The 25,136-nt window shown below is 49.1% G+C and overlaps 2 protein-coding genes across 3 annotated transcripts in view; one reads left to right on the top strand and one right to left on the bottom strand.

Moving 5' to 3' along the window:
• Positions 1–493: 493 nt before the first annotated feature.
• TMEM37 (transmembrane protein 37) lies at positions 494–8,475 on the top strand. Its single transcript, XM_036886611.2, has 2 exons — positions 494–622; positions 5,676–8,475. The coding sequence occupies exons 1-2, from the start codon at positions 602–604 to the stop codon at positions 6,246–6,248; spliced, it is 594 nt and encodes a 197-aa protein (XP_036742506.1). The 5' UTR covers positions 494–601; the 3' UTR covers positions 6,249–8,475.
• SCTR (secretin receptor) overlaps positions 8,449–25,136 on the bottom strand; it is a 95,630-nt gene continuing 78,942 nt past the window's right edge. Inside the window, exons 8-13 of one of the 2 annotated variants that reach the window (XM_057505696.1) lie at positions 20,318–20,357; positions 18,742–18,811; positions 15,742–15,833; positions 14,147–14,273; positions 9,881–9,922; positions 8,449–8,873 (exon numbers count right to left, since the gene is read on the bottom strand). In XM_057505696.1, coding sequence (XP_057361679.1) covers positions 8,703–8,873; positions 9,881–9,922; positions 14,147–14,273; positions 15,742–15,833; positions 18,742–18,811; positions 20,318–20,357 — 542 coding nt within the window. In that variant the 3' untranslated portion in view covers positions 8,449–8,702. Of the gene's footprint in view, positions 8,874–9,880; positions 9,923–14,146; positions 14,274–15,741; positions 15,834–18,741; positions 18,812–20,296; positions 20,358–25,136 lie in introns of both variants that reach the window. The other variant, XM_036886610.2, reaches the window with a different exon arrangement.

The raw sequence follows: 25,136 nt of genomic DNA on the forward strand, positions 1-25,136 counted from the left end.
TAACTGAGGCTCAGAGACGTTAAAAAAGCAGCCCCGGGTTGCACAGAGGTTGGTGGGACAGCAGAGCCCGGGCACGCGCCTCCGCTCCCAGGACCTCGGCGCCTCCTCCTGGCGTGTTCTCGGCCAGCTGGGGCTGGATCCAAAGTCCCGGCCCTCCGGCCAGCGCCGCTGCGGACCTCGACCCTCGAGGAATTTGAGCCCCAGACGAGGCCGTCCTCCGAGGTTCGAGAGCACGGGAGGGAGTGACCCCGAGCCCCGAAGTCGACAGGGTCTGGCCTCCCCTAGTGTGGATCCTCTGCCCTCGGACCCGGAGGGGCCTCCCGCGTCGGCGGGGACCTAGCACCCTCCCCGCGAGCCCGGCCCTCCCCTCTCCTCCCTCCCCAGGGTATCCTGCGGGCAGCCTCCGCTGACTCAGCGTAAGCCGAGCCGCCGAGGGCGGCGGGGCCGGGCCAGTCCGCCCGGGGTTAATTGCTCCCTCGGCACGTCCCCTCCCTCCCTGCCGCCCCGCCCCCGGGGAGAAGTCTCCGGCTCGGAACGGGCTGCCACAGCCGAACGGCCGGAGGGCGCCAGGCGGGAGCTCGAGGCCGATGCCGGGCGCAGCATGACCGCCATCGCGGTGCAGGTAGCCGGGGCCCCGCGGGGCGCTGCGCCGGCCCTCCGCGGGCGGGCCGAGTAGGAAGGTGCTCCGCGCATAAAGCGAGGTCCAGCAGCGGCCGGGGGTGCGAGTGCTCTGCCGAGCGCGCCCCCGCCGCAAACGTGGGGTTCGGAGGAAGGCGGGCGGGAAGTGACCCGGAGCGCCGGTCCCCCGACGCCGCTCCTGAGGCTTGGACTCTGCTTGCGGCCCACTCTGCAAGCACTTGAGGCTTCCAGATTTCTTTTGGAGGATTTTTCTGCGTCTCTGCCTCACACTGGGATCACCAGTGTCTGCCGATTAGGTTCGCCAAAGGGGGCTCCTCTTTTTTAAGGATGCACCTCTGGTGTGGATTATAGACAGAATCCACTTGCAAAGTGAGACTTGCCGTATGTAATGTGAGGATGCGTCTCCGGAAAAGCCAGAACTTTCTTGGTTGGGGGCTAGAAAGACCACCTCTCCTCCCCAAAACTGAGTCTGGGGTGCTGGGGTTTGGGATGGACTCGCTGGGGCAAGCGGACACCTCAGAGAAAAGGCTGAAGGCAGGGGAGGGCCCTCATTCTCGAAGGTTTGGTTTCTTAGAGCGGTGCAAGATGTTTACGTTGGCTGGGAGCCTGCCGCTCCCCTCGGGCGTGCTGCTCCCCGGAGGTAAGTCGGTCGGTGGCGGGACCGCTACCCTGCTGGCGAGCTTCCTCTCCGCGGAGGCTTTCCACCAGCCCGCCTCCTCCAGAGCCTTCCGATTGTACTGTCCTGACCACTAGAGAGGCTCACGGACTGCTTGCTAGTACTCAGACCCCCACCACCGCGACTCCGGTAGATACTGCCCCGCCCATTTTACAGATGAGGTAACTGAGGCTCAGAGGTTAAGTAACCTGACCATGACCAGCTAAGCGACAGAACTGAGATACAAAACCAGGCCTGGTTAGCTGAAAGCCCCACTCACCCTTTCGCATTTCCCTAACAGGAGAAACCCAACCCACAGGCCACCATCAAACTCCCTTCCAGCTAGGACCAGTAGTTTGAGGGGGGACAGGGTGTGAGGGGCTGTTGCAAATTTCTCCTCTGTTCTGGGGCGTAATCTTGAGTCCTGACAGGCGGTCTTCTGGGATAGGCCCTGGAGGAAGGGGACAGGCAGTGAGGAGGGTGGGACCGGGTGTGGTCTCCCCTGTCTAGGAGCTGGCTGTCCAGTTGAGTAGAGAGACTTGTAAACAGGATTCGGAAGAAGTACCAGGAAGTGAGAGCTAAATTAAGAGATGCAAAAGTTGTCGGTGGGATTAACTGCGGGTGGGGGGTAGGGATGGCTTTTTGCTGGCTGGAAGGGGCAGGAAGACTGAGAACGAGGAAAGGGGACCAAGTTGTGGGAGGAAGAGGGAGGAGGCCAGGGGGAGTGGAGGTGAAGCCCTGGGTTCTCTTCCCCAAGGGGGCAGGCACTGCTTCTGCAGGACGTAAGTAGCTTGGCCTAGAGGCCCCTATCCAACGTTACAAGCACTTGAGGTGATGGCTTATTTCAGCCCACTACTCCACAGGACTAGGCAGCTATTGTTACCTCCATTTATAGGTGAGGAAACCAAGAGATAGAGAGGGTTTCAGTAACTTGCCAGAGGTAAAGGGCTAGAAAGAAGACTGGCAGGCTTGTGTGCCGCCTGCCTGACCAGTGACTGGGTTATGCATGCAAGGCTGGGCAGCAGGTCCAGGGACAGTGGTAGGCTAACACCTTTATGGAGCTGTTGAAGAAATTTCTGGCTAATGATGGTGAGGGCCTGACCTGCACCAGAGTGGGGGGAGGTGAGAGCAGGTATGGACCCTTGTTGGGAGGTGGAGAATGAGTAGTGAGCAGCCTGACTGGGGGCCAAGGGGAGCAGATGGGGTCCTGGTTGTAGAGGAAGAGAAGACATTGGCATTGGACTCTGGTCCAGGAGGCTCAAGTGACACTGGTCTACGACTAGAAATCATCCAGGGTTACAGTTGAAAAAAAGAAAACGCTTACCTTTTTTAAAGCAGAAGTCAAGGCCCTAAAGAGATTAAAGTAGCCAGCCCATGGTCACAGAGCTGGGAGCAGCAGGTCAGAGGCAGGACTAGATAGCCCTCCTTCCCTCTTGCCCAGTGCCCTGCACTGACCACACTACTTCCTGGCCACCCTCCAGGAGAGGATTTGAAGTCCTGGATCACTGAAAGCCAGCAGAGGTTCCTGCAGCTGGAGTGTGTGAAGGGTGGTGAGGAAGGAAGACTCCAATGTGCATTATTGTTTTTACTAAGAGCTCCCCAAGGACCTTTATATACACAATCTTATTTAATCCTCAGGAGGTGTGGTGGGGGTCAGAGTTCAAATGAAGTCTTGCCTTGGGATGGGAGGGAGAAGATAAATGACATAAGCTGTCTTATCTTTCTGATCCCAGTGTGGTGTCTGAGGACCTGTAAATTGAAGTCCAGTCTGTGCCCAGGACAGGTGGGGCTGCAGGAGCAATAGGACATGCCTGTTTCCCAGGCAACAAGAGGTCAGGGGTCAAAGGTTTCTGGATCCTCTGTTCTTGTGACTTGTTCCCAGCATCTGGGGTTCTCCCATCCTAGGACCTTATCAACCTCTAGGGGTGTTAGAGTCCTGCTAAGTGCCTTCATGGCTACTGCTGTCCCAAAGGGATCAACAGTGCCATTTTTTAGATAAGAAAATAAGGGCCAAAGAGTTTAAGAAACCATCCATGGACAAACACCATTAGTGATTTGTAGACACTAGAGGTTCCATAGTTTCCTTGGTTTGTTTTTAATGAAATGTAATACAGACCATAGACTCCCAGTATCTCCAGCAGGTAACAGGGAACTGTTGTGGTTGAAGTGAGGAAGGGGCCCTGGTCGCCCTGCTTCCCCACTGTAGATAGCAAGGGTCACAGTTTGAGACCCACAGCCCAGACTTCACCTGGGTGTGCTTTACAGCATCCCTGGCTGCCTTTGGCTCAGGATCTGAGTTGGGGTCCTGATCCCATGGGCATTCCCATATGCTGTAATCATTTTCCTGGCCAGTAATACTGAGCCCTTAACACATACACCCTGTACTTGGAAGGCCCAACTCAGTATTTATGACTGCATCCCATGCCCTGCAGATGATCCACTGTCCAGGAGCCAGCACAGACTTTATAGTGATTTAGATGAGTAATCTTAGGCAAGTCACCTGACCTCTGCATCACACAGTTTCCCTCTTCACATAACCCTCACAGAGCTTTCTACTCTACCAACCTCACCGCTTTAGGAGTAAATAGAACCAGGGTAATACTGTTTATCAACTATACTTAAGTAAAATAATTAGTAAGAAAAAAAGTAAATAGGACCCTACTTAGGCAAAAGTGCTAAAAGCAAAGGGGTGGGTGGGGGTCCTTATTTATGTATCCCTGGGGCTGTAAGTAGTGATAGCTCCTGCATGGTGGGCAAGTTGGGAGCAGCCTGCTGTTCTGCGGGGGTGCTGACCATAGCAGTCTCCCAGGAGCCTAGCTTTGCTGTCTGTCCCACACTGATGTGTGTAGCCGACGTGCATCTGGAAGCCTCAATTTGCACATGGCAATGGGTGCACCCCATAGTCCCTGCTCAGTTTCCCGGCAGTGACTGTTACACGTGAGCTGTTCGGCTTACTTTCCAAACTGGGGAGTAACCTGGCTTGCTTCCATGCACACCGTAAGAGTGTAATTTAACTTATGAATGGGCAGGAGATTTGGTTTAAAGGGACCTTCAGGTGGGAGTGACAGTGTTACAAACTCAACTGATCATATATTCCATGGCTGATCTTGGGCACCCACTGAATGCCCAGGTCAAGCTCTGTGCCAGGTACTAGGGACACAGCAGTGTCTAAATGTGAGGACCCACCTAATTGGAGAGCACAGTCTCTTGAGATAGACAATATGTAACTACAGATTGGAAGAGTGGATAGCATGCAGTCAGAACAGTGAAGAAAACAAATAGGTGCCTGATGGAAAATGATGAGAGGGGACCTGGTTTGGGTTGGATAGGCAGGTGGCATTCTGAGGAGGTGATATTCAGCTGTGACATGAATGGAGAAAAGGAGGCAGGCTGGAGAGGCCAGTGGGTCTGAAGAAGGTTCTGGGCTTGTCCTAGCGTCAAAGGGGCTGCTGTGCCTGAGGGAGGTGGCCAGGGAGAGTGCTGGAGGATGAAGTTGGACAGGAAGCCAGGTCAGATCATGCAGAGTTTTTGGTCAGTGGCAAGAAGTTTTACTCTTAGAAATACTTCTTTCTTTTGCTTTCTGGGTTGGGGGTTTGGAAATGTCACCTGGGTGATATGCCGGGGGTGTGAGATAAGGGACACCTCCCCTGGACCCCTGGCCTCACTTGCTGGGAGAGAGGTGGATGCATTCTTCCAGTGCCGAAACCAGGGCTGAAGGAGAGCCTCCGTGGTTTCCCCACACTGGGAAACTGCTAGAACAGATAGTTTGGTTGGCAAGTTCTGGGTGGGGTGCAGGCTGAGCAAGACTGAGGGCAAGGTGCAAATATTACTTTAAGTACTGAGGGAAACAAGGTAATAATAACACAGTCCTGGGCCAAATGTGTAAGTGCAGAACCAGCTGGGTGGTTCCACATTGGAAGTGTACAGGGACGTCCTAGGGAGAGTGAGGGAAGTTTTGCATACAAAGCTGCAAGCTGAAGGTCACAGTAGTCAGGCCAGACAAGTTTTCTGAATTCAGAATGGGCTAGGATTTATCTGCCAGTCAATGGAATTTTGATTTCTTACTCATGATAAAGATCATTGAAGATAAAAGGTCAGGGAACTCTTCTGCCTTTTGAATAACTGGACAGTTTATGCTTATAGGTTTTGAATGGAGAACAGGGAGCAGTAGAATGAGGGAAGGATTCCCCAGAGAAGGTGGGTCTGTGCTGAAAGACTGGGGAGGAAGCTATTTGTGAAGATGGCATTCCGGGTGTCCCGGAAGGCTGGAGCGTAAGATAGGCTGTGGGAAGCTGGAAGGCATGTTCAGGGTGTTCCCGAAGAGGTTGGAAGGAGTGTGGCAGGGCCCTCCCTGACATACTGTGGCTATGGTGTCTTCCAGGCCCAGAGGCTGCTGGCCCATAGGATGCCCCACCGGTCCTTCTTCGAATCCTTCATTCGGACCCTCATCATCGCGTGTGCTGCCCTGGCTGTGGTCCTTTCCTCCATCGCCATCTGTGATGGCCACTGGCTCCTGGCTGAGGACCGCCTCTTTGGGCTGTGGCATTTCTGCACCACCTCCAACCAGACTGGTCTACTCTGCCTCAGGGACCTGAGTCAGGCCCGTGTGCCTGGGCTGGCCACGGGCATGGTTCTAGCCCGCAGCACGGGCGCCTTGGCTGTGGTGGCCGCCATTTTTGGCCTGGAGCTCCTCATGGTGTCTCAGGTGTGTGAGGACCTCCACGCACGTCGCAAGTGGGCCATGGGCTCTGTCCTGCTCCTTGTCTCGTTCGTCCTCTCCTCTGGGGGGCTTCTGAGCTTTGTGGTCCTCCTCAGGAACCAGATCATGCTCACTGGCCTCACCTTGATGTTCTGGTGTGAGTTCACCTCCTGCTTTCTCTTCTTCCTGAATGCCATCAGCGGCCTCCACATCAACAGCATCACCCATCCCTGGGGCCAACCAAGGAAATTTTAAACACCCCCCCTCACCCCAAGGAACTCAGATTCTACAAGATCAGCATGGGACTTTTCCAAATGTGACTTCTGGTGGGGGAAGGGGTGGGACAATGACCTTGAAACTGTTGCCTCTTAGCCAATAATCTTTGGGTGGTTGTCCAGAAATGGTACAGGGCCCTTTGCAGCTGGTCTGCTGGGCCAGACACCAAGAGAGTGCTTCAGTGCTACCAGCTGCGCAGACTTAGCCAAGTTTATTAGGATGTTGATTTTAGAAGAAGAAACAATTTTAAAACTTCTTCTTGAGTCCTTCTTCCCAGGAAGGGAATAGACTTAGAAGCAGCTTGAGTAACTGATGCCCAGGACGGTTGCACAGCCAAGTTGAGGTTCACACCTGTTTTATTGACTCAGCTGGCATATGGGCTGTAGGGTTCCTGGGCCTCCTAGGGTTGCTGACTGGGTTGTTCTTCCAGCTAAGAGTGCAGTCAGTGTCTAGAACTTCCACCAGCTCAGGAGACCTTTGTCCACATTGACCTGCTTTCCCTACAGTCATGCTGGTGGTGGGGTCGGTGGGGTGGGCAGAGTTCAGGCTTCCTTCAAAATTTTTTGCACATAGTAGGTATAAACAATTTTATGTGACTTGATGCCTGCCATTTACAGACTCTCTAACCCCTGGATAACCCCAGGTTCCAGTAGCTGCTTGTCCCTTTAGGGACTTGCCTTAACTCTTGAAGAGTTTTTGAGCAAGCCTCCAGGGGGCCCACCTGCCTTCTAACACAAAATGCTCCCTTAGGTGAGCATGTTTGGGTGTTTGCATGTCCTTCTTTGGAAAGGGTCAGATGGCCTTAAGGTACCATTTTTGATCCTAGAACACATTTCAAAGAGCACAAAATTGGACCTGCTAGACTCCAGGGGGTAAAGGGTGGACCTTGGGTGATGATTAACAACCATCCTGGGGATGGATGCAGGTGAAGGGGACCAGTAACCAGTGGAGATTTCCATCCTTACCAGGATATCTGCATTTTCATACATGAAATTGCCCCCTTTGCAGCCCCTTTTCTGCCCAGTAAGGTGAAGTTGTCCTCAGCACATCTCATTCTACCCTAGCCCCTTCGCCCTCCCCCAACTGATGAATTCTGGCCTTCATTCTGGCTGCTGCTGAGCACATGGGTTTTTGGTCTCTGCTGTGCCCTATCACTGTAGGTCCCCTTCCTGGGCTGGGTGCCTATACCTACCTCTTGTGTTTTTTTAAAGACTTATTCCAAGCTGTGTGGAGTCCATGGGGATCACTTGAGAAAGGTGTGGACCAGTCAGTTTTTCAGAGAACAGAGCTCATCAACCACACAGGCTGGGTTCCTAGCCCTGGAAAGTGGGCACCTGGTCTTTCACTCCAGAGTATACAAGCTGTAAAGGGGAGGCCTCCTGTCTCTGCAGGGGGAGGTGCAGAGGCGGGGCCCAGAGAGGGACAGTACTTGTCCAGTGTCACAGAAAGCCATGACTAGAGCTGGGCCCACCCACCAGCGAGGTGCCCTTTCCTCTATGCTGGGGGAAGAGACATCTCTGTTTCTGTTGTCTAGGATGCTTTCACCAGAGCACTAGTAGGCTCTGTTTTACAAAAGGATTCAAATATTTAGTTCTCTTTAATCCTCATGTGGCTGGCAGGGAGGGAGTAGTGATTTTCAAGGGAACTGAGATTAAAGGGTGGGGTTAAAATCCCCACTGGGGCAAGGGGAAAGGCAGTCCCCATAACACAGACACTGCTTGGGAGCATGGGGATTTGAAACCAAAGCTCTGGACTGAAATTCTGCCATTTCCTTCCTTGGGAAAGTCACAGGACCTTGGTGAACTTATCATTGTTCCATCAAATGGGATCATGTCTCATTTCCTCCTTACCTGCTTCTAGGGCTGCAGCTAACAGAGAAAAAGCAGTAAGAACAGAGGGGTGCCTCATACTGTGTTAGGGTTACCAAAAGGCAGCTGGGGCTCTTGGGCTGTCCTGACTGCCTCTGACTTGATCAGATTAATTCAGCTGTTGTCTTGAAGGCTCGGGTGAGAGCTACTGGACAGGGAATTGCAGCGATGGGAGGGGAGGGTCCTCCTAGGACCCTAGCAGGGGGTCAGGAAAGCCCCATCCTCCTCTAGAAAGGGGTAGGAAACTGAACCAGAGCAACCTCTTTCACTCTGTGTTTCAAGGTCGAGAAGAGTGACAAATACAGACAAAATCTCACCCAGCTACCATATATTTCCCTGCCCCGTCTGGGCCCCCAAACTGCCCTTCCCAGAACACAACAGACCCAAGTCCCAGGCCCTCTTCCCGCCCTGTGGTGCCCCAAGTTCCTTGTTCTGAGGAATTATCTCCACCTCACCCCCAAAGCCAAGGCCTGGAAAAGGGCCTCAGCCACAGGAAGAAGCCTGTGGGCAGACAGGCCATCCAGCAGCGTTACCCCTCCCCGGACCTGTCCTGGCCTCCATCCTCTCAGATGACACTGGTCCTGCAGGAGCCCCGGCTCTGCTCTGAGGGGCTGGCCTTGGTACTGTGGGTGAGGCCGCTGATGCCATTGCTGGAGGAGGAGCCGAGGGCCACAGGGCACAGGGGGAGCCCACGGAAGTGCCACTGCCTCCACTTCTTCTGAACCTCCAGCTGCACCTGTCCCCGGAGAACAGCTGTCAACCAGGGAGCAGAGCCCCATGTGCTGAGTCCCACTCACTCCTGCCCAGCAGTCATGCCTTCCCCTCCCCTGCAGGCCACACTGACCGTTTCCAGCCCCCACACCCAGTAGGTACTGAGGTCCCTGCTCCTGGACCTGCTGTGTCTCTACATGCAACCCGGAAAAGGGGCTGTGGTTGTTCCACAAACTCAGAATTCAACATCCAGACCATCACATGGGATGATGAAGCATTCCCATGGAGCCACCCCAGCTCAGGACTTATATGGGGGCCATGATTGCTCTTTGGATATTTTCTTCATGGTCCCCAGTTTTAGCAGCAAAACTTTTGAGGTTAGGCTTGATGCTTGTGTTTTGGAAAATATTAGAGGTTGTTCCCATTCAAGTGTGCTAAAAATCAATAGGGGGGCCATCACAGGAAAGCCTTACATGTGTGAAATACCAGATGCAACTAAGGACTGCCCAGCTGCTGCATGCCAGGAGGCTGGTATGCTGACCCAAATGCTCTGGGCAAGGGCAGAGACCTTAGGCCAAGGTGCAGCCCCCAAGTCACTCACTTCACAGGGGGCAAGACTGAGACCCAAAGAAGGGCAGTGCTGGAGATCACCCGTCAAGCAAGCAGCAGAGCAGCCAAGAGACTGGCTGAGTGCCAGCGCTTTCCTCCATTTCCTGAACTTCCCCAAGGATAAAAATCACTTGGAATGCTTGTTTGAGAAATACTCTCAGGCTCCAGCCCAGACCCAGGAATCCATTTTTGATGAAGTAGAAATGGACTAGGGCCCAGCAATAGTTTTAGCAAGGCCTCTGGGTGGTTCTGGTACTGCCATGAAGTGAGCTCAGACTCCTAGAGACAGGCTCAAGCCAGGAGGCCCAGGCTTCCCCACCCTACCCCTCTATCCCCACCACCATTTCCAGGCAGCAACTTTGGAACTGGAATCCAGTGGCTGGGGAGCTGGTCCAGGCATCCAGGTGCCCCTAGAATGCTTACCTCCCCATTGAGGAAGCAGTAGAGGACAGCCACCACCAGGCCCTGTGGAGGGAACAGAGCCAGCTGGATCACTGCAGGTTTGCCCCAGCTCAGCCTTGTTCCAGCAACTTCTTCCCACCTTTAATCCCCAGCCCCAGGCTCCCTTCCCTAGGTCATGTTTTAGAACCTTCCCACACCTCTCACCTGTGAGAGGGGTGGGGCTGCCTCTTCTGGGCCCTCCACGGTGCCCCTGGCTGTGCGGGCATCAACCAGCCTACATGTATCAGTGACATTAAAGCTGAGGCTGCTAACTTGGGCCCATGGGGACCAGGCAAGTCACCTGAATTAGGAAGGTGACCCATCTGGGAGACACAGGGAGAGGTGGCACCTTAACCCCACCCATCCCACCGGCAGAGGGTAGAACCAGGCTTCCTGGGTCCTCTTTTCAAGATAAGCTGGAAATCTTTAGATGTGTAAACATGAATAAATATTCAAATCGAAAACCAAAAGGAAGTGTGTTGGTCAGAAGGAAGCCTGTGTGCAGGTCCTGGTAGGCCAACGGTGGGCATGACACCCCTGCTTGTGTCTCCATGGGCAGGGGCCTCCAGGTTGCATACACTTTGTATTCTCTGGCATGGTGGGGCCTATGCCTATCAGGACCCTCCTTCCCTGTTATCAGGAGCTGCTGTTTTCCCAGTGGTGCCCTTCTCTCAACCCACCCTAGTATGGAGTCTCAGAGCAAGGACTCCAGCCTGAGATGCAGGATTTGAGTCTAAGAGGTCTGCACAGAACTATGAGCTGCGAGCAGGCTCTACGTCATGCATATGCCCTCGCAGCTTACCTCCTCTGGGGTCCAGTCTGCATGTCCTTCAGAGGTCCAGGTGCCACAGCTCTGACCTCGGATGGCCCAACTTCTCCTCCCTAGATCCCATCCAGGCCTGCCCTTTGCCACTTACTGCATGGGAAAGGACCCCAAAGAGCGGTAAGGCAGCCCATCTATGGTAAGTGCAGTATGTCTGACTGCTCAGAGCTATTGGCATTTTAACAAAGTTGTTGACAGAATAGAAGGATTTGCTTTAGAACTCCAGGCAGCAATGACTGCTACACAGAATCAGGGCTTTGGAGGAGGAGGGAGGAACACTTACTCAAGGCAGTGGTTGCCAAATTTTGCTGCACATTAGAAGTACTTGGGAACTTTTGCCCAAGTTGCACTCTGTACCCCAAATCTGAATGTCTGGGGGTGGACGCATCAGAAGCTTTGAAAGATTCCCAGGTGGTTTGAATAGACATTACCTATCAGAACCCAGTCAGAGGGCGAGAAGAGCAAGCTTTGAAATGAAACAGAACTGGATTTGGGACACAGCTTGGCCTGTGTAACGGTGGGATTCTGGGTTCCTGATGTTTCATTTAATCCTTGCCAAAGCTCTAGGAGGTAGATGGGAGGATTCCCATTTTACAGGTGAGGAAACTGAGTTACAGGGGTTTAGGCAGGACTCTAGCATTATATGTGCTGAGCCCAGACCTGGTGGTCAGGCTGCCAGCCAAGGCTCCTGCCCAGCTCATTGGGCCAAGGGTTTCCTGAGGCTCACGCATCTAGGCCTCAAGGATCCAGGGACACGTTGTCACTGTTCAGGTGAGGGCAGGAGGCCTGGGTGAGAGAAAGATAGATGTGCCCCAAGTATAGATAGGACGGGCCTCACAGAGCCAGCAACTGTAAGAAATTCCAGTTCTTTTACAATCATTAAAAATGAAGTCTTTGAGGAATTTTAATGACATGGAAAAATGTTCACAATGGACAGAACAGAGAATTACACAGAAATAGCAGGATACAATACCACACACATGATAACAATTATATGGGCATGTTTGTAGATCTGTGTGTGTCTTCCTGCATATTTTAACAGGTTATTTCAGAGTTATGAGACTACGGATGGTTTTTTCTTTTTCTTTAAAATTGTCCTTATTTTCCAAAATTTGTATAGTATACAAGTATTGTTTCTACAATCAGAAAGAGCTAATAGACTTCAGTTTTTAAAAGTATATGACAGTGGTAATGGTATTGTGGTTCTGTGTGTGTTCTTCTTTAAGCTCCTGTCTTTTAGAAATACATACTAAAATATTCACATTTGAAATAAACAAAGGTTTTGATGGGCCAGTGGACGGGGACAGGGCAGTGGTGACACAGGACGGGCCACGAGTGCCTGACGGCTACATGGAGGTTCATTAGACTTTTCGGTAAGGAAAAAATTTTCCATAATACAAAATTTACAAATGTATAATATATAATAAAATGATGTTTATATGTGAACAAAGTTTCTTTTTAAAGAAAACTCTTGAAGATTCTTTTTCTCCATAGACTTTTCTGTGTCAACATAATTGACACAGTTTCAGTTTTCTCTCAACAATCCATTTCCCTAAAAAGAGGCCAGAGGGCCTTCTCTGGGGAAGTGTACAGCCCCACCCGCAAGCTCCAGCTCCGAGGGATAGGCAGGCTCAGTCCACACCGGAGGCAGACCTGGGTCTCTGTGCTCTCGGCAAGCTCACTAGCCCTTTCTGCTGGCCCGGTCAATGCCCTCCTCCACTGAAACCTGGAATCCCCAACCTGCTAAACGGACCCCTGTAAGCCCAGCCTGCCCGCATGTTAAACCAGCGGTGGCCGTGAAAGCTCTCTAGCCCAGAGAAGAGAAATATGGATTACACAAGAGGCTGGGTTCTCTGGAGGTCTGGGGCACTGGCAGTGGGCCCTGGACAGAGAAGAGTCTAAGAAGAGGGCAGAGGGGACAGCCCTGGAGTGGGGTCTGAAGGTGTGGGTTAGACAAGACCTGACTCCCCTCTGTAATGTATTCCCAGTGATGTGTCTTCCCTGGAACCTGAAAGTGACAGGAGGGTGTCCCTGCCCAGACCCACTCTGAACAGAACTTAGGGAATGTGGGAGGCTCCAAGTCCCTACCCTGAGGCCAACGCCTCCCCTGGTGAGGACTCTTCAGGATGATCAGTGGTGTTGAGGGCAGGAAGGCTTCTTAAGGAAAATCCACTGGGAGCAATTTCTCTCAAGGTCCAAAGTCTAAAATCACTAGGCTTTTCCTGAGAACTACATTGTTTCCATCTATGGATATCATGAATCTCGAAAACAGATTGAATTTCTATCTTTGCTTTGGCCACTGGGACACTCCAAAGCAAATTTATAACCTATTTCTCCAGAAATCACAGGACTTCATCAAATTTGCTTCTGTGTATGAACTCAATTTTGGTTTTCTTTTTTTCACTGATCCCTCATCTACTTATTTTTTGTCCTCTGTACGTTTTAAAAAAATTTTTTTATTAAGGTATGATTGATATACACTCTTATGAAGGCTCCACATGAAAAAACAATGTGGTGACTACATTTACCCATATTATCAAGTCCCCACCCATACCCCAGTGCAGTCACTGTCCATCAGTGCAGCAAGTTGCCAGAGATCCACTATGTCCCTTCTCTGTGACTCTGTACGTTTTTCCTGAAAGCTACATCATATTATTTCTGGAAGGAGCTAGGTATAAGTAAACAAATAATGTGGTGAAGTTTGGGATTCATGTTAAGAGTCCCTTTCTGTCCAAACATGTTTACTATTTTTTTGTTTCAAACTCATCACATCTTGTTGAGTTAGTAATAGGTGATTTCTCCCCTCACTCTTTTTTGAATTGTTTTTTATTTTTAATAAGTTGAATATGCAAGAGTCAAATGATTCTTGTCACAAAACAAGCCTCCTGGCAGCCCTGCCCCCATTTCCTGTTCCTCAGAGGCAACTACTTGGAACTCTCAACAGATTCTGAAAAATATGCTGATGTTGCTACTTCTGGATTTTTCAGTTTGGGGCATTTTTATGGACTTCCCAATCTGAAGATGAGGATGTTATTCTCTTTCAAATACCCTACCACCTCACTCCCACCCTCCCACAATGCCCATCTTTCTGCCCCACTTGCTGGCTCAGCCATAGTTCTCAACATTTACTTGGTTTTGACTGTGCACATACTACTGGGGGATGTGCAAGGTAGTGTGTTCAGGTTACTTTTCCCTTTGTTTTCCCTGGAGTCAGTCTCTCTCTTTAGTTTTATCTCTCATCCCCAGTTGACTGGCAGGGAATTTGGGTACCACAGCACAGTGAGGTGCTGCCCAGCTTCTCTTGGGTCTCAGCTAGATGAGGCATCTGGGAAGATCTGGCTTGCTCCACAGTCCCTCCACAGCTTCCATTATTCTCTAAACGAGAATGCCTCTTTTCACCTTAAAGTCACATCCCTGAAGCTTACCTGAAATGAGCCAAGGGCCAATTCAAAAAACAGCTGGATCTCCATGGCATCCTCTGAGGAGAAGGCAAAGATGATGTAGTGTATCCCAAAGAGGGGAATCAGCAGGAGAGTGGACTTAGCCAGGCGCCTGCAGACACAAATATGCTGCCATCTCCTGCCCCCAACCCCACCCACCCAGGCACACAGCTGTGCACCCCCCATCTTGCCTGATATGTCCCCAGAGTTTTTTGGGGAAATCTCCAACTCATACGTTGGAATATACCCACCATCCAAATACAACCCTTATCCCCATAGTCAGTCCCAAAACTTGCTGATCATGCACTCCATTAGTAAAAAACTTTGACCACATATCTACCTGAATAACTTTATTTGTAAGTTATGTACATATATTATTGCCACTCTATGTCCAACCTATTAATAGCAAAGCCAGCATTATTGTTTGATTAAAAAATGAGAATTGCTTTCTTCCCTTATTAAGGTTGCCAAATTTAGCAAATTTGCGCAGGATGCTCAATTCAATTTGAATTTAAGGTAAACAATGGAGAGTGGGGATTTTTTTTGAAGCAAGTAGTAAAAAACTCTTGTTCATCCAAAATTCAAATTGAACTGGGCATCCTGTGTTTTATCTGGCAAGTCTATCCTGGATCCCCAGCTTTACTTTTCTTTGGAGCCCACTGCATTAAAGATGTCCCAGGGACTCTGTCACCAAGTAACTCAGGCCATTGCCAGATTCTTGAACCTCAGAACATCATGGAGAAAGCGTCTGACAGACACTGATTTGTCTTTAACATTTGTTACAGTTACATTTGTTACAATTATGCCCCCGCTAACCCAATTCACAAGTTGAAGCTCTAAGCTGCAAGACCTCAGAACGTGCAGGTATTTGCAGATAGGGCCTTAAAGACTGACTACGTTAAGGGAGGTCTTTAGGGGGAATGGGGCCTTGGACCAATCAACTGGTGTCCTTATAAGAAGAAACACCAGGAATGCCCTAACACAGAGAAACGGTCATGTGATGTGAGGATGCAGCCAGAGGCTACCATCTACAAACCAAGGAGGGAGGCCTAGGAGAAACCAGCCCTGCTGACACTTTGATGCTGGACTTCCAGCCTCCAGGACAGTGAGAAAATATTTGTCTTATTTAAGCCAAGTCACCCATCTGCAGTTTTTTGTTATGGCAGCCTTAGCAAACGAATACAGCATCTGTCTTTAACATTTTAAACGTTTTAAAGCACTTCTGGACCACACATCTCCTTGAAAACCTCATGAAAGCTAAAGTGATTCTCACATGAAAAGTACACACACCTATACAAATCTGTCTAAGCTGGGGTCCCTGAACCCCCAGCCTTGCCCCAAGGGTAAGTCTCTGTTTCCTGGTCCTACCGAGTCTTCTTATGTCCCACCCCCAGGGCAGTGAGTGCCTGAGCGTCACAGTGGACCCCCTCCCACTATTTACATGGTAAAGTCCTTGGAACTGGGTTATGGTTTCTCCTTTCCCTCCATCTCAAGTGTCTAGCACAGGTTGGTAAACAGCAGGGGCTCAGTAAAGGTTTATGGACTGATTGAGCATGCTTAGGTCTTTGCACTTCACTTACTTATAATGGTCCACTTCATTTCCTCTTGTTTCTCGGGTTCTAAGTTTTCTCATCAGGATTCTCAGAATGTTTATAAAAAGGATGAAATTAACCTGTAAAACACAAGGCAGTGGTGGGGCTAAAGGGGATCTGTCCTTCCAGCCCCCTCCCCTGGGCCCTGGGCCTGAGGGCAGAGAAGGCACTGTAGACCATACACCCAGGATCGCACATTGCTGCTCCCCCCACCTACCCACACCCCATAATCCTGGTGAAACAATTGTCTGGAGATGATAGCTGACACAGCACCCCCTCCTATCCCTGGGCTTCAGGAGCTCTAAGGTCTGCTCAGTTGCAGCTCAGATTACTCATGCTTGGAATGCACTGGAATCCCCCAGTTACAATGCACTTGTTAAAATGCAGGTCTGTGGCAGGCCAAAGCTTGGACTACACTTTGAATATAGAGGTTTTACAGCAGAGGTTCTCAAATTTAGGGTGCAGATTGCTGGGCTCCCTCCCCTCAAGGGTTACAGGTCAGTAAATTTGGGGTGGGGCCCAGGAATTTGCATGTTTAACAAGTTCCCAAGTGATGCTGAAGCTGCTGGTCTGGGGACCACACTTTGAGAACCACCACTGCAGAGCCTTATAGAGTCACTTTACAGCTCAGTCACCAGCTCCAGGAAGCCAGCCTTGATTACCTCCCTTTCCTGATTTAATGTACTTAGCGATGATGTTACTGTGTAGGAGCACTTGAAAGGGGCCAGATGCATGCATTTGTCAAACTTGCATGTGTGTCCACTTATCTGCCAATTCAATCATAACTTCATAAAGGACAGAAATGGAGTCTCTCTTTTGGTGTTCCCTCCCCCAACCCCAGAGCCCAGTGCGAGAACATTACAATGCCACCCACATGGCAGCTCTTCTCCTCTCCTTTCCAGCACCATTTACAGAAGCAAGGATCAGCTGGGCACCTTCATTGTTCATACAAATAGTCTGTGGCATGGGGACATTTGGCAAAAGGACAAGATTAGTGGCCAGTCTAGGACCCTCGTGCTGCTTCCTTGAGAGCATCGCTTCTCAGCTTTTGTTTAGGCATCTTGCTCTGTGGTGGCAGTGCATGGTATAGCCTAATAAAAGCTATTCATATTTTGTCTTTGAGTTATATTTAATTTAATAGGGGTCACTTGACAGAAAAACAAAAAATCTTTAAGATCCCAAGAATGAGATCTTTACTAGGGGAATTCTAGGCTCTGGAACAGACTGGAAGGGAGATATTTTCCATCAAGAGTGCCCACTAAACAATTCCCTCAATCACTAGATAGGCCCCAGTCCCGTGAAACCAGCCTAGACACGGGCTGGTTTTCCCTCAGCCAGGGCTCCTCCAGCTGGGCTGTCAGAGTCCCAGAATTACAACAAGGACACTGGCTTAAGGAACTGAGGAAATATCCCCTGTGGGAATATTATGCAGCCATAACACTGCAGTTGGTCAAATATTTTCAAATGACATGGAAAGGTTCACATCTATTACTAAGTGAAACAAGAAAACAAACCAGGACACAAAACTACATTAAGCTTTTGAATAAAAAAGTATGCATGGTCAAGAAAAAGACGGGAAGGAAAGTACACATGTGTATCTCCGTGCCAGAAGTATGGATGATTTTATTCCCTTTTAAAAAACACATTTTGTACCTTTCAATTTTTTACATTAATTTTATTACCATAAAAGGTCATGGGATGGTCCCCTCCCCACAACTGGCCCCAGAAGGCCAGTCCCCCAATCAGCCAGTGGGTGTGCAGGGGCTACTGCCCTGGCCTGAGTCCAGCGCTCTTCAGCGAGCCCATGAAGGGCATTTGCTGTCGGCTGGTCCTGCAGGCTGCCCTGTGCAGAACTGAGGGTGGATTCCATCCATGAGACAACCCCAGTGTTCCTTCCTTCCTCTGCCTCCCTTCTTCTTATCCATACCCACAGGCTCAGCCATGGGGCTCCCAGCCCTGACTGCAAAGTAGAAGCACCTGAGAACTTAAAAATACAACAAGTACCCAGGCCAATCCCCAAATCTCTGGCTAACAGTATTTTTAAAGCTCCAGGTGATTCTAAAGGGCAGCCATGGTTGAGACCCTCTGCTCCCTGCCCACAAGAGTCACTCCTGTATCTTTTCCCTGGGGGCCAGCCACCTACCCCGGCCTACCTCCACTCATGGCGCTACAAAGGCCCAGGAACACAGCCTCACTCAGCATTCCCCAGCCTGACTCCTATGATTCTTCCTAGTTTAACAAGACGATGTCTAGAAAAATGATCAAGCCCAAAGATCTGAACAATAAAGGTGGAATTTCAGACCAGCATGGAGTCAGCCAGTTTAGGACAAGGAGCTCTGCTCACCACATTTCACTGCTACTCATAGACAAGAGCAAGTTATGTAAGCTCTTGCTGTAAGATAAATTCTAGCCGGAATAAGCAGGCAAAGAGAGGCAACAAAGGGCCAGGTACTTTATTTAAATACCCCCGGGTGATGTTCTCCTGGCCTGAAGTCACGCCTGGTTAGGGAGGTGGGGCGCTTATAAGGGATTAGGAGTGGGCAAGCTATCCTAAGGGGTGTTGAGAGGTATGATTGGCTAAAGGTGACATAATAGTCAACTAGAAACTTTTTTCCTTCCAAGAGGGAGGAGGCTGACATCCAGGTCTTGGCACATCAGGATGGAATTCAGGAAGAGCTGTCCCCTTTCCATATATGGCACGGACTTTGGGGTCTGGTCTGTTCTTCCCCTATGTCATCTCTCTGCTCTGTTTGAATGTCCTTGTTTTTCCTTTCCCCAGCCTAACACTTGCCTCCTGCCTGCTCCTCACCTCACTTCCCTCCACCTGTCATTGGTGGATGGGCCGGACTCTGGAAGCTCTGTGGTCTATCCCTTCCCGCACCTAGAGGGAAGAATGCCAGCCCTGTTCCTTGGCTCCCTGTCCCTACAGGCCAGTCACTGTTCCATCTCTTCCCCTGGGATCCAGCTCAGGGAAGGACAGCCACTCACGAGGATGGAGAGGATCACAGGCCCTCGGATGACCCACCAGACAGACACGTTGGCATTGATGTCCCAGCACCTATGGAGGAACAGCCAGGCATGGTTAGGAGCAGAGAGCTGGGATGGCCAGAAAGACTAGTCCCCTGAGAAGTCCTTAGTATGAAGGCCCCATGATGTGGTCCTGAACCCTGGGGCTATGTGCTCAGCACCACTAGAGCCAACCCTCTCTTGCCGCCCAGGGGCACTGCTGGGGCATAGGGAGAGGCCCCCTGTCTCCATGCATGCTCCATGAGCTTCTGGGGGAGCCGGCATGGGAATCTGAGAACCAGAAAAATCCCAGATCCCAAAGGTAGCCCAGCAGCAAACTCAGTTGCCAACAGCAGCCAGACAGGTGGCATCAGTGAGCAAGTGGCTAGGTGACTGACATGTGACCTCAGGACCCCTGGGACATGGGGCATGGCAGGTACTTGGCAAAGAGCAGAGCATGTGCCTGGTCTAATTCAGCCCCAACTTCACTCCAGCCGATTTTGTCTACAGTATTTTTAAAGCTCCAGGGGATTCTAAAGGGCAGCCACGGTTGAGACCCTCTGCTCCCCGCCCACTTTTTCTTTTCTTTTCCCTGTATCTTTTCCCTAGGGGCCACCCACCCAGGCCTACCCCCACTCATGGCGCTACAAAGGCCCAGAAACACAGCCTCACTCAGCACTCCCCAGCCTGACTCCTATGATTCTTCCTAGTTTAACAAGAAGATGTCAAGAAAAATGATCAAGCCCAAAGATCTGAACAATAAAGGTGGAATTTCAGGCCAGCATGGAGTCAGGGAAAATGGGAAATGTTGGTAGAACTTTCCATTTTTTCTGGAGAAGATGAAAATCCAGATTAAAAACAAAAACTGAATTCACCCAATTAAAAACATTATTTTGAAAAAATATTCTGGGCTGAATTTGGACTGCAAGACACTTGTGAGCCTCACCCAACCTAGTCCACTTACTGGTCGTGTCTGTGCAGATGAGAAATGGCCTGACGCTGTGTTTGTTGTCTCACTTCCTCCCCGGCTTCTTTCAAGCTTTCTTTCACATGCCTCCTCCCAGGAGGCCCCCTGGGCTTACCTCCATCCTCTTCCCATTTTAGAGAGTAAGACTAGGTCTCTGTTCCATCAGGACAGAGAACGGGCTGCTGCTCTCCTGCGACTGGCTGCAGGGGCCTCTGAAACTCCAGGGCAGAAGGAGATACTGAGCAGGAGAACCCAGGAGGAAGGAAACCTGAGTGGGCCCTAGAGCTTCCTCGCTGAGTAGCACCTGGCTGGCATTTCACAGCTCCTCTGGCTCCTGAGCTGACACAGAGCTGAGAGGGCAGCCAGAGAAGGAGCAGACAGGCATGGTGGGGGCCTTGGCCCACCAGCAAACCTACACCCAGGGAGCACTGGGTGCTCCAGAGAAGTAGCCTGTGTCCCCCATTGTGAGAAACAGGCCTCTCCCAGAAAATGCCAAAGTAGTGTCCATCCTGTTTGAAGAACTGGATAATATAAAACACACTTATGTTACCTCTACTCCAAACAGCTTACCCAACATCTTCCAGAAAGTACCTGGTGAGAGCCCACGAAACAACAAAAATGGCTGGGGAACCTGAGGGTTAAAAATAAAAGGAGGGGCAGGGTGAGAAGACTCAATTCTCAACACCCTATGAGAAATAGAACGATCAGCTCCCCAGCCCAGGGAGTGGGCAGGTGCTGTGGAAACCCCCTTGTAAATCCTGGGTGAAACGTGCAGCCTTGTGCTTTAAGGGTGCCAGGGACGCTCTGGGAACTGAGGCAGGATCAGACAGATCCTGAAGGCCCCTAGGAACTGGAGGTCTCCTGGGAGCCTGGGCCAGACTCCAGAGGAGCTCTGCAGAGCAGAGAAGGGGTAACATGGTCTGCACTTGTGCTTGTGCTACCAATAGGGCAGCCACTTGTCATATGTGCCCACTGAGTACTTGATATGTGGCTGGTCCCAAGGGGATGTGATGTAAATGCAAGGTGGAGCCCAGATTTTGAAGATTTAGTGGTAATAAAATAATGTAAAATATGTTAACAATATTCTTATTATTTATATGTTGAAAAGATAATTTTTGTTATATTGGTTTAAATATATTACTGAAATTAACTTCACCTGTTTCTTTTTACCGTGTTTACTGTGGCTATCAGAAAATTTTAAGTCATATATGTGGCCCAGATTCTATTTCCAACAGAAGTGCTCATCTATATGCTGAATGGTAAGAGCCCCACCCCCAGGCCGCTCAGTTTCCGGGGCCCTATCAGCCAGGTTTCCACCCTTGCTGCAGCCCCCCCACTCCCCACCCCAGGCAGGAGATTAAACAAACGGTCGCAGGCAGAAGGCCCACAGGCAGCAACACCGGGGACCCCACACACAGCAGCCCCTTCCCTCCCAGTTTCCCTCGAGAGGCATGCCCTGTCCCCCCACACTGGGCCTTCAGTCAGTTGTGAAGTGACTTATTCTTAAATATGAACAGTCAAGGTCACCAACATCTGAGGGAAGTTGATTACATGAAAGACAAAGAGCAAAACAATCAAAGAAAAGCAACTCAAAGGAAATAGACCATACAGGCTATAGGAGAACAAAACATCTCTTTAAAGAATAACCTCAGAGAATTGAAAGATTACATGGGCAAGAAGTAAACAGGATGCTGAAAACAGAGAGCATTCAGAGAACAAGGAAGAGTGCTTAGAAATTGAATGCATGATAACCAAAATAAAATATTCCACAGATGGGTTGTAAGATAAAGGCTAGGGATCATCCAGAAGCAGAACACAAAGAATGGAATGAAAAACACAAAGAAAGAAGTGAGAAAATTAGAGGTCAATTCTAGGTTGTGCACCATCTGATTAATAGTTTCAGAAAGAGTAGATAAAAGCCAGAGGGAAAGAAATGACTGAATAGATAAGAACTTTGTCCAAGAAATGAAGGATGTGAGTTTCCAGATGAAAGGGCCACCAGATGCCAGCAAGAAAGGATGAAAACAGCTTGCATGAGAGCACATCCCTGAGACATTTCGAAACAGGAGATAGAAGATCCTGCTGCTTATGCAGACAAGAGTGAAATGGCTGAAAAAGCAAAATAATATGGTTCATCCCATACTACTAGATGCCAAAACAGAAGGCCTTCAAAATTCTGGAGGAAAATGATTTTTCAACCTAATTTCTATGCCCAGAAAAACTATAAATTTGGTGTAAAAGTTGAACAAAGATATTTGCAGATATACAATGCAAAAAAATCTACCTTTCATGCACTCTTTGTTAGCTGCAGGAGGATATGCTCCAACACAACTTGAGAGTAAACTAGAGGGAGATAAGAAACCCAGAAGTAGGATTTGTGGGGGAGAATGAAGGCAATTCTCAGCAAAGCGAGTTGAGCAAGTCTTAGAGAACAACCAGCCCAACTAGAAAAGGAGGGCAGAAGGCTCTGGAAAGAACATTGGTGGGTATGTTAGGTTGAACAGTATCCTACTCAGAACCTTAGAATGTGACCCTTACATGGAAATAGAGTCTTTGCAGGTGTGATTAGTTAAGATGAGGCCATACTTTGAAGGATGCCAGTCTATTGGGACCTGAATCTGATATGACTGGCATCCTTTGAAGAAGGCCACGAGAGACACAGAGAGGAGACTTAGAGGGAAGAAAGCCATGTAAAGACAGAGACAGAAACTGGAACGATGCAGTCACAAGCAAAGAACCCCAAGAACCCAAGAACTGCCAGCGACCACCAGAAGCTAGGAGAGAGGTGTGGGACATAGTGTCCCTCAGAGCCCTCAGGAGGAATCGTCCCTGCCAGAACTTTGATTTTGAACATCTGGCCTCCAGAACTGTGAGAGTATGAATTTCTGTTGTTTAAGCCACCAAGTTTGTGACAGTTTGTTCTGGCAGCCCTAGGAAAGGAATACAGCAGAAAGACCCAAATGAATAGAAACAAATAGATTTCCTGTTGCATTTGATGATTTGATGATATATGAAAATAGCATTGTAGGGGGAGTATAGTATCCATAATGTTGTTCATGTAATTGTAGATTAATGATACCAAAATTTAAAAATATATAGTATTGGAGGGTTTTCCAGTTCTCTTGGAGAATTTGGGAAAATTGATGACAGCAATATAAAAAAAATTAATAATTAAAAATGACTCCATGAAAAATAAGGAGTTAAATATTGGAAGTAAAATCATTATACACCACTTGGCTCAGCAGTAAACAATACTTACATAGACATAATGATGTATATGTTAAATATGATTTAACCAAAAATTGTGGAAAACTCTGGTGGGAGGATGGAGGTAATAAAGAATTTTATATCCTTATCTCCCACCATGAGGACTCAACAAATAATGCCTCAGATGGATAAATCAAGCAATAGTAGAATATTACTTAGGAACATGAGAGTAAATATTAGGAGGAACAGCTAACGAACTGAAGGGTTTTACCTCTGGGGAGCAGAAGTGGGGCAGGAGATTACTTTACTTCATTATAAGCCTTGCAGTCCTAGTTAATTCTTTTAACCAGTATATGCATGACTGTGATAAAAATAACAATATTTTAAAAGATTCCCTGCCTCAATTTTGGGTACTTTGGGCAAAGAACGTGGATCCTGAAGGCCACCAGTTCATTGTTTTTCATCTTTTAACAGGGAGTTCATGGGCAAGTGTGAAAAAGTGATAATGGCTTGAGTCAGGGTCTCAGTGTGGTCCCTGGACCATAAGTTTTGGGGTCACTTGGGGCCTTAATAGAATTGCAGAGTTTCTGGCCCCATCCCTGGCTCCAAGACTCTGGGGGTGGGGCCCAGCCAGCTGGGTTTGACACACCCTTCTTGTGATCCGATGGTGGTTCCACTTGGAGAACCACCAATTGAAATTCACTCAGTGAGCAGGAGCTTCGCTCAGCCCCATAAAAGCCAGCGGTATTATCACCTTTTTCTGCACACAGACTAACACCCCAGCTACTCTGAAAAAATGAAAGCTTCGGCTGTGTATTATAAACGTTAAAAGTGTTCACTCCTTCTAACTCAGTGATCCCAATTCTAGGATTCTGTATTACACACAGACTAAGCTTTGCCCATAAAAGTATTCATCAGTGTGTTACTTATAACAGTGAAATACTAGGAACAACCTAAATGTCTAAATGACAGGTATTTGGTTAAATACAACCACAGAGTAGTTAAAAATGTTTACAGAAGAGTTGAAAGAATACAGAGTATACTTATGTGTTAATGAAAAGAAGCAAGATTCAAAATTCCACATACAGAATGACCACAGCTATGTGGGGAAGAACTGAATAGGAAAAAAATGCTTGGAAGAAAACCCCAGAAAATGGTCAATAGATGTACTAGGGTAATTTTTTTTTCCTACTGAAAAAAAATTTTTTTTGCAAAGTTTTACAGTGGGTGCATACTCATTCAAGCAACCTATCTCTGGGGAGACAAGGTGAGTACAAAGGCAGGAGGAGGGGCCTCTGATTTTACAAGGGAAAGGTTTCTCTCAGATGGAAGACTAGATCTTCCTGAGCCCCTTCCTGATCTCCTGGGCTGTGTAGGCAAAGAGGCCCAGAGGCAAGGAACAGCTGCTAGGTTATGTACTATTCTACCCACAAGCTCCTGGCATCTAGTAGTTGCTCAATAAATAATTAAAGAATAAAGGAAATCTCTCATTGTCTTATTTAAACCTCCTAAAATCCAGTGAAAGAGATATCACTGTGCAACTCTGCCCCTGATGAGACTACATACCCTTTGAAGGACGGAACTCTTTATTTTTGTTTTTGTAATTTCAACTAGCCCCTCTGAGCACAAACAAGTGCTCAAAGAAAGCTGAGTAAATTATGATCTGATATTATTCATGATGAAACTCTCCATATTCATACAGCAAAATGCTGGCTGACCTGGGAGTCAGGGCTCAGTGCCTTGGGCTCCAAACTGGTTGGTCTGGGCAGAGTCAGCAGCAGAGAGCAAGTCCTGCATCCCGCAGTACTCTGGGACACAGGCCTATGCAGAAATCCTGAGATCTGTGAGCCCTACAGCTCCTGCCAGCCAAGGGTCATGTGCTAATCAGGCTGCCAAAGTTCAGAAGCAAGAGGGCTCAGCAAGCTCAGCCAGCTCAGGTGACACCCCTGATGGTCAGGTGAGGAGATAGGGTCCTTGCATGTAAGGATTTAGACAAGCAGAAGAGAGCAAGGGCTTTCTTGGCAGAGGCACTTCTTAATTAAAGGCACCAAGAAGAAAGCAAATGAGCCCAACAGCTGGTACACAGGCTATCCCTGTAATCTGAGTCACTCACAGGAACCTGGCTCTCTTTCTAGAACCCAGTAGGTTTACATATACACTTATCAAATGAACACTTGATGAATGGAAGGATGTGTGTTTGTTA

This window comes from Manis pentadactyla, chromosome 8 (genome assembly GCF_030020395.1).
Source record: "Manis pentadactyla isolate mManPen7 chromosome 8, mManPen7.hap1, whole genome shotgun sequence".
Lineage (NCBI taxonomy): Eukaryota > Metazoa > Chordata > Mammalia > Pholidota > Manidae > Manis > Manis pentadactyla.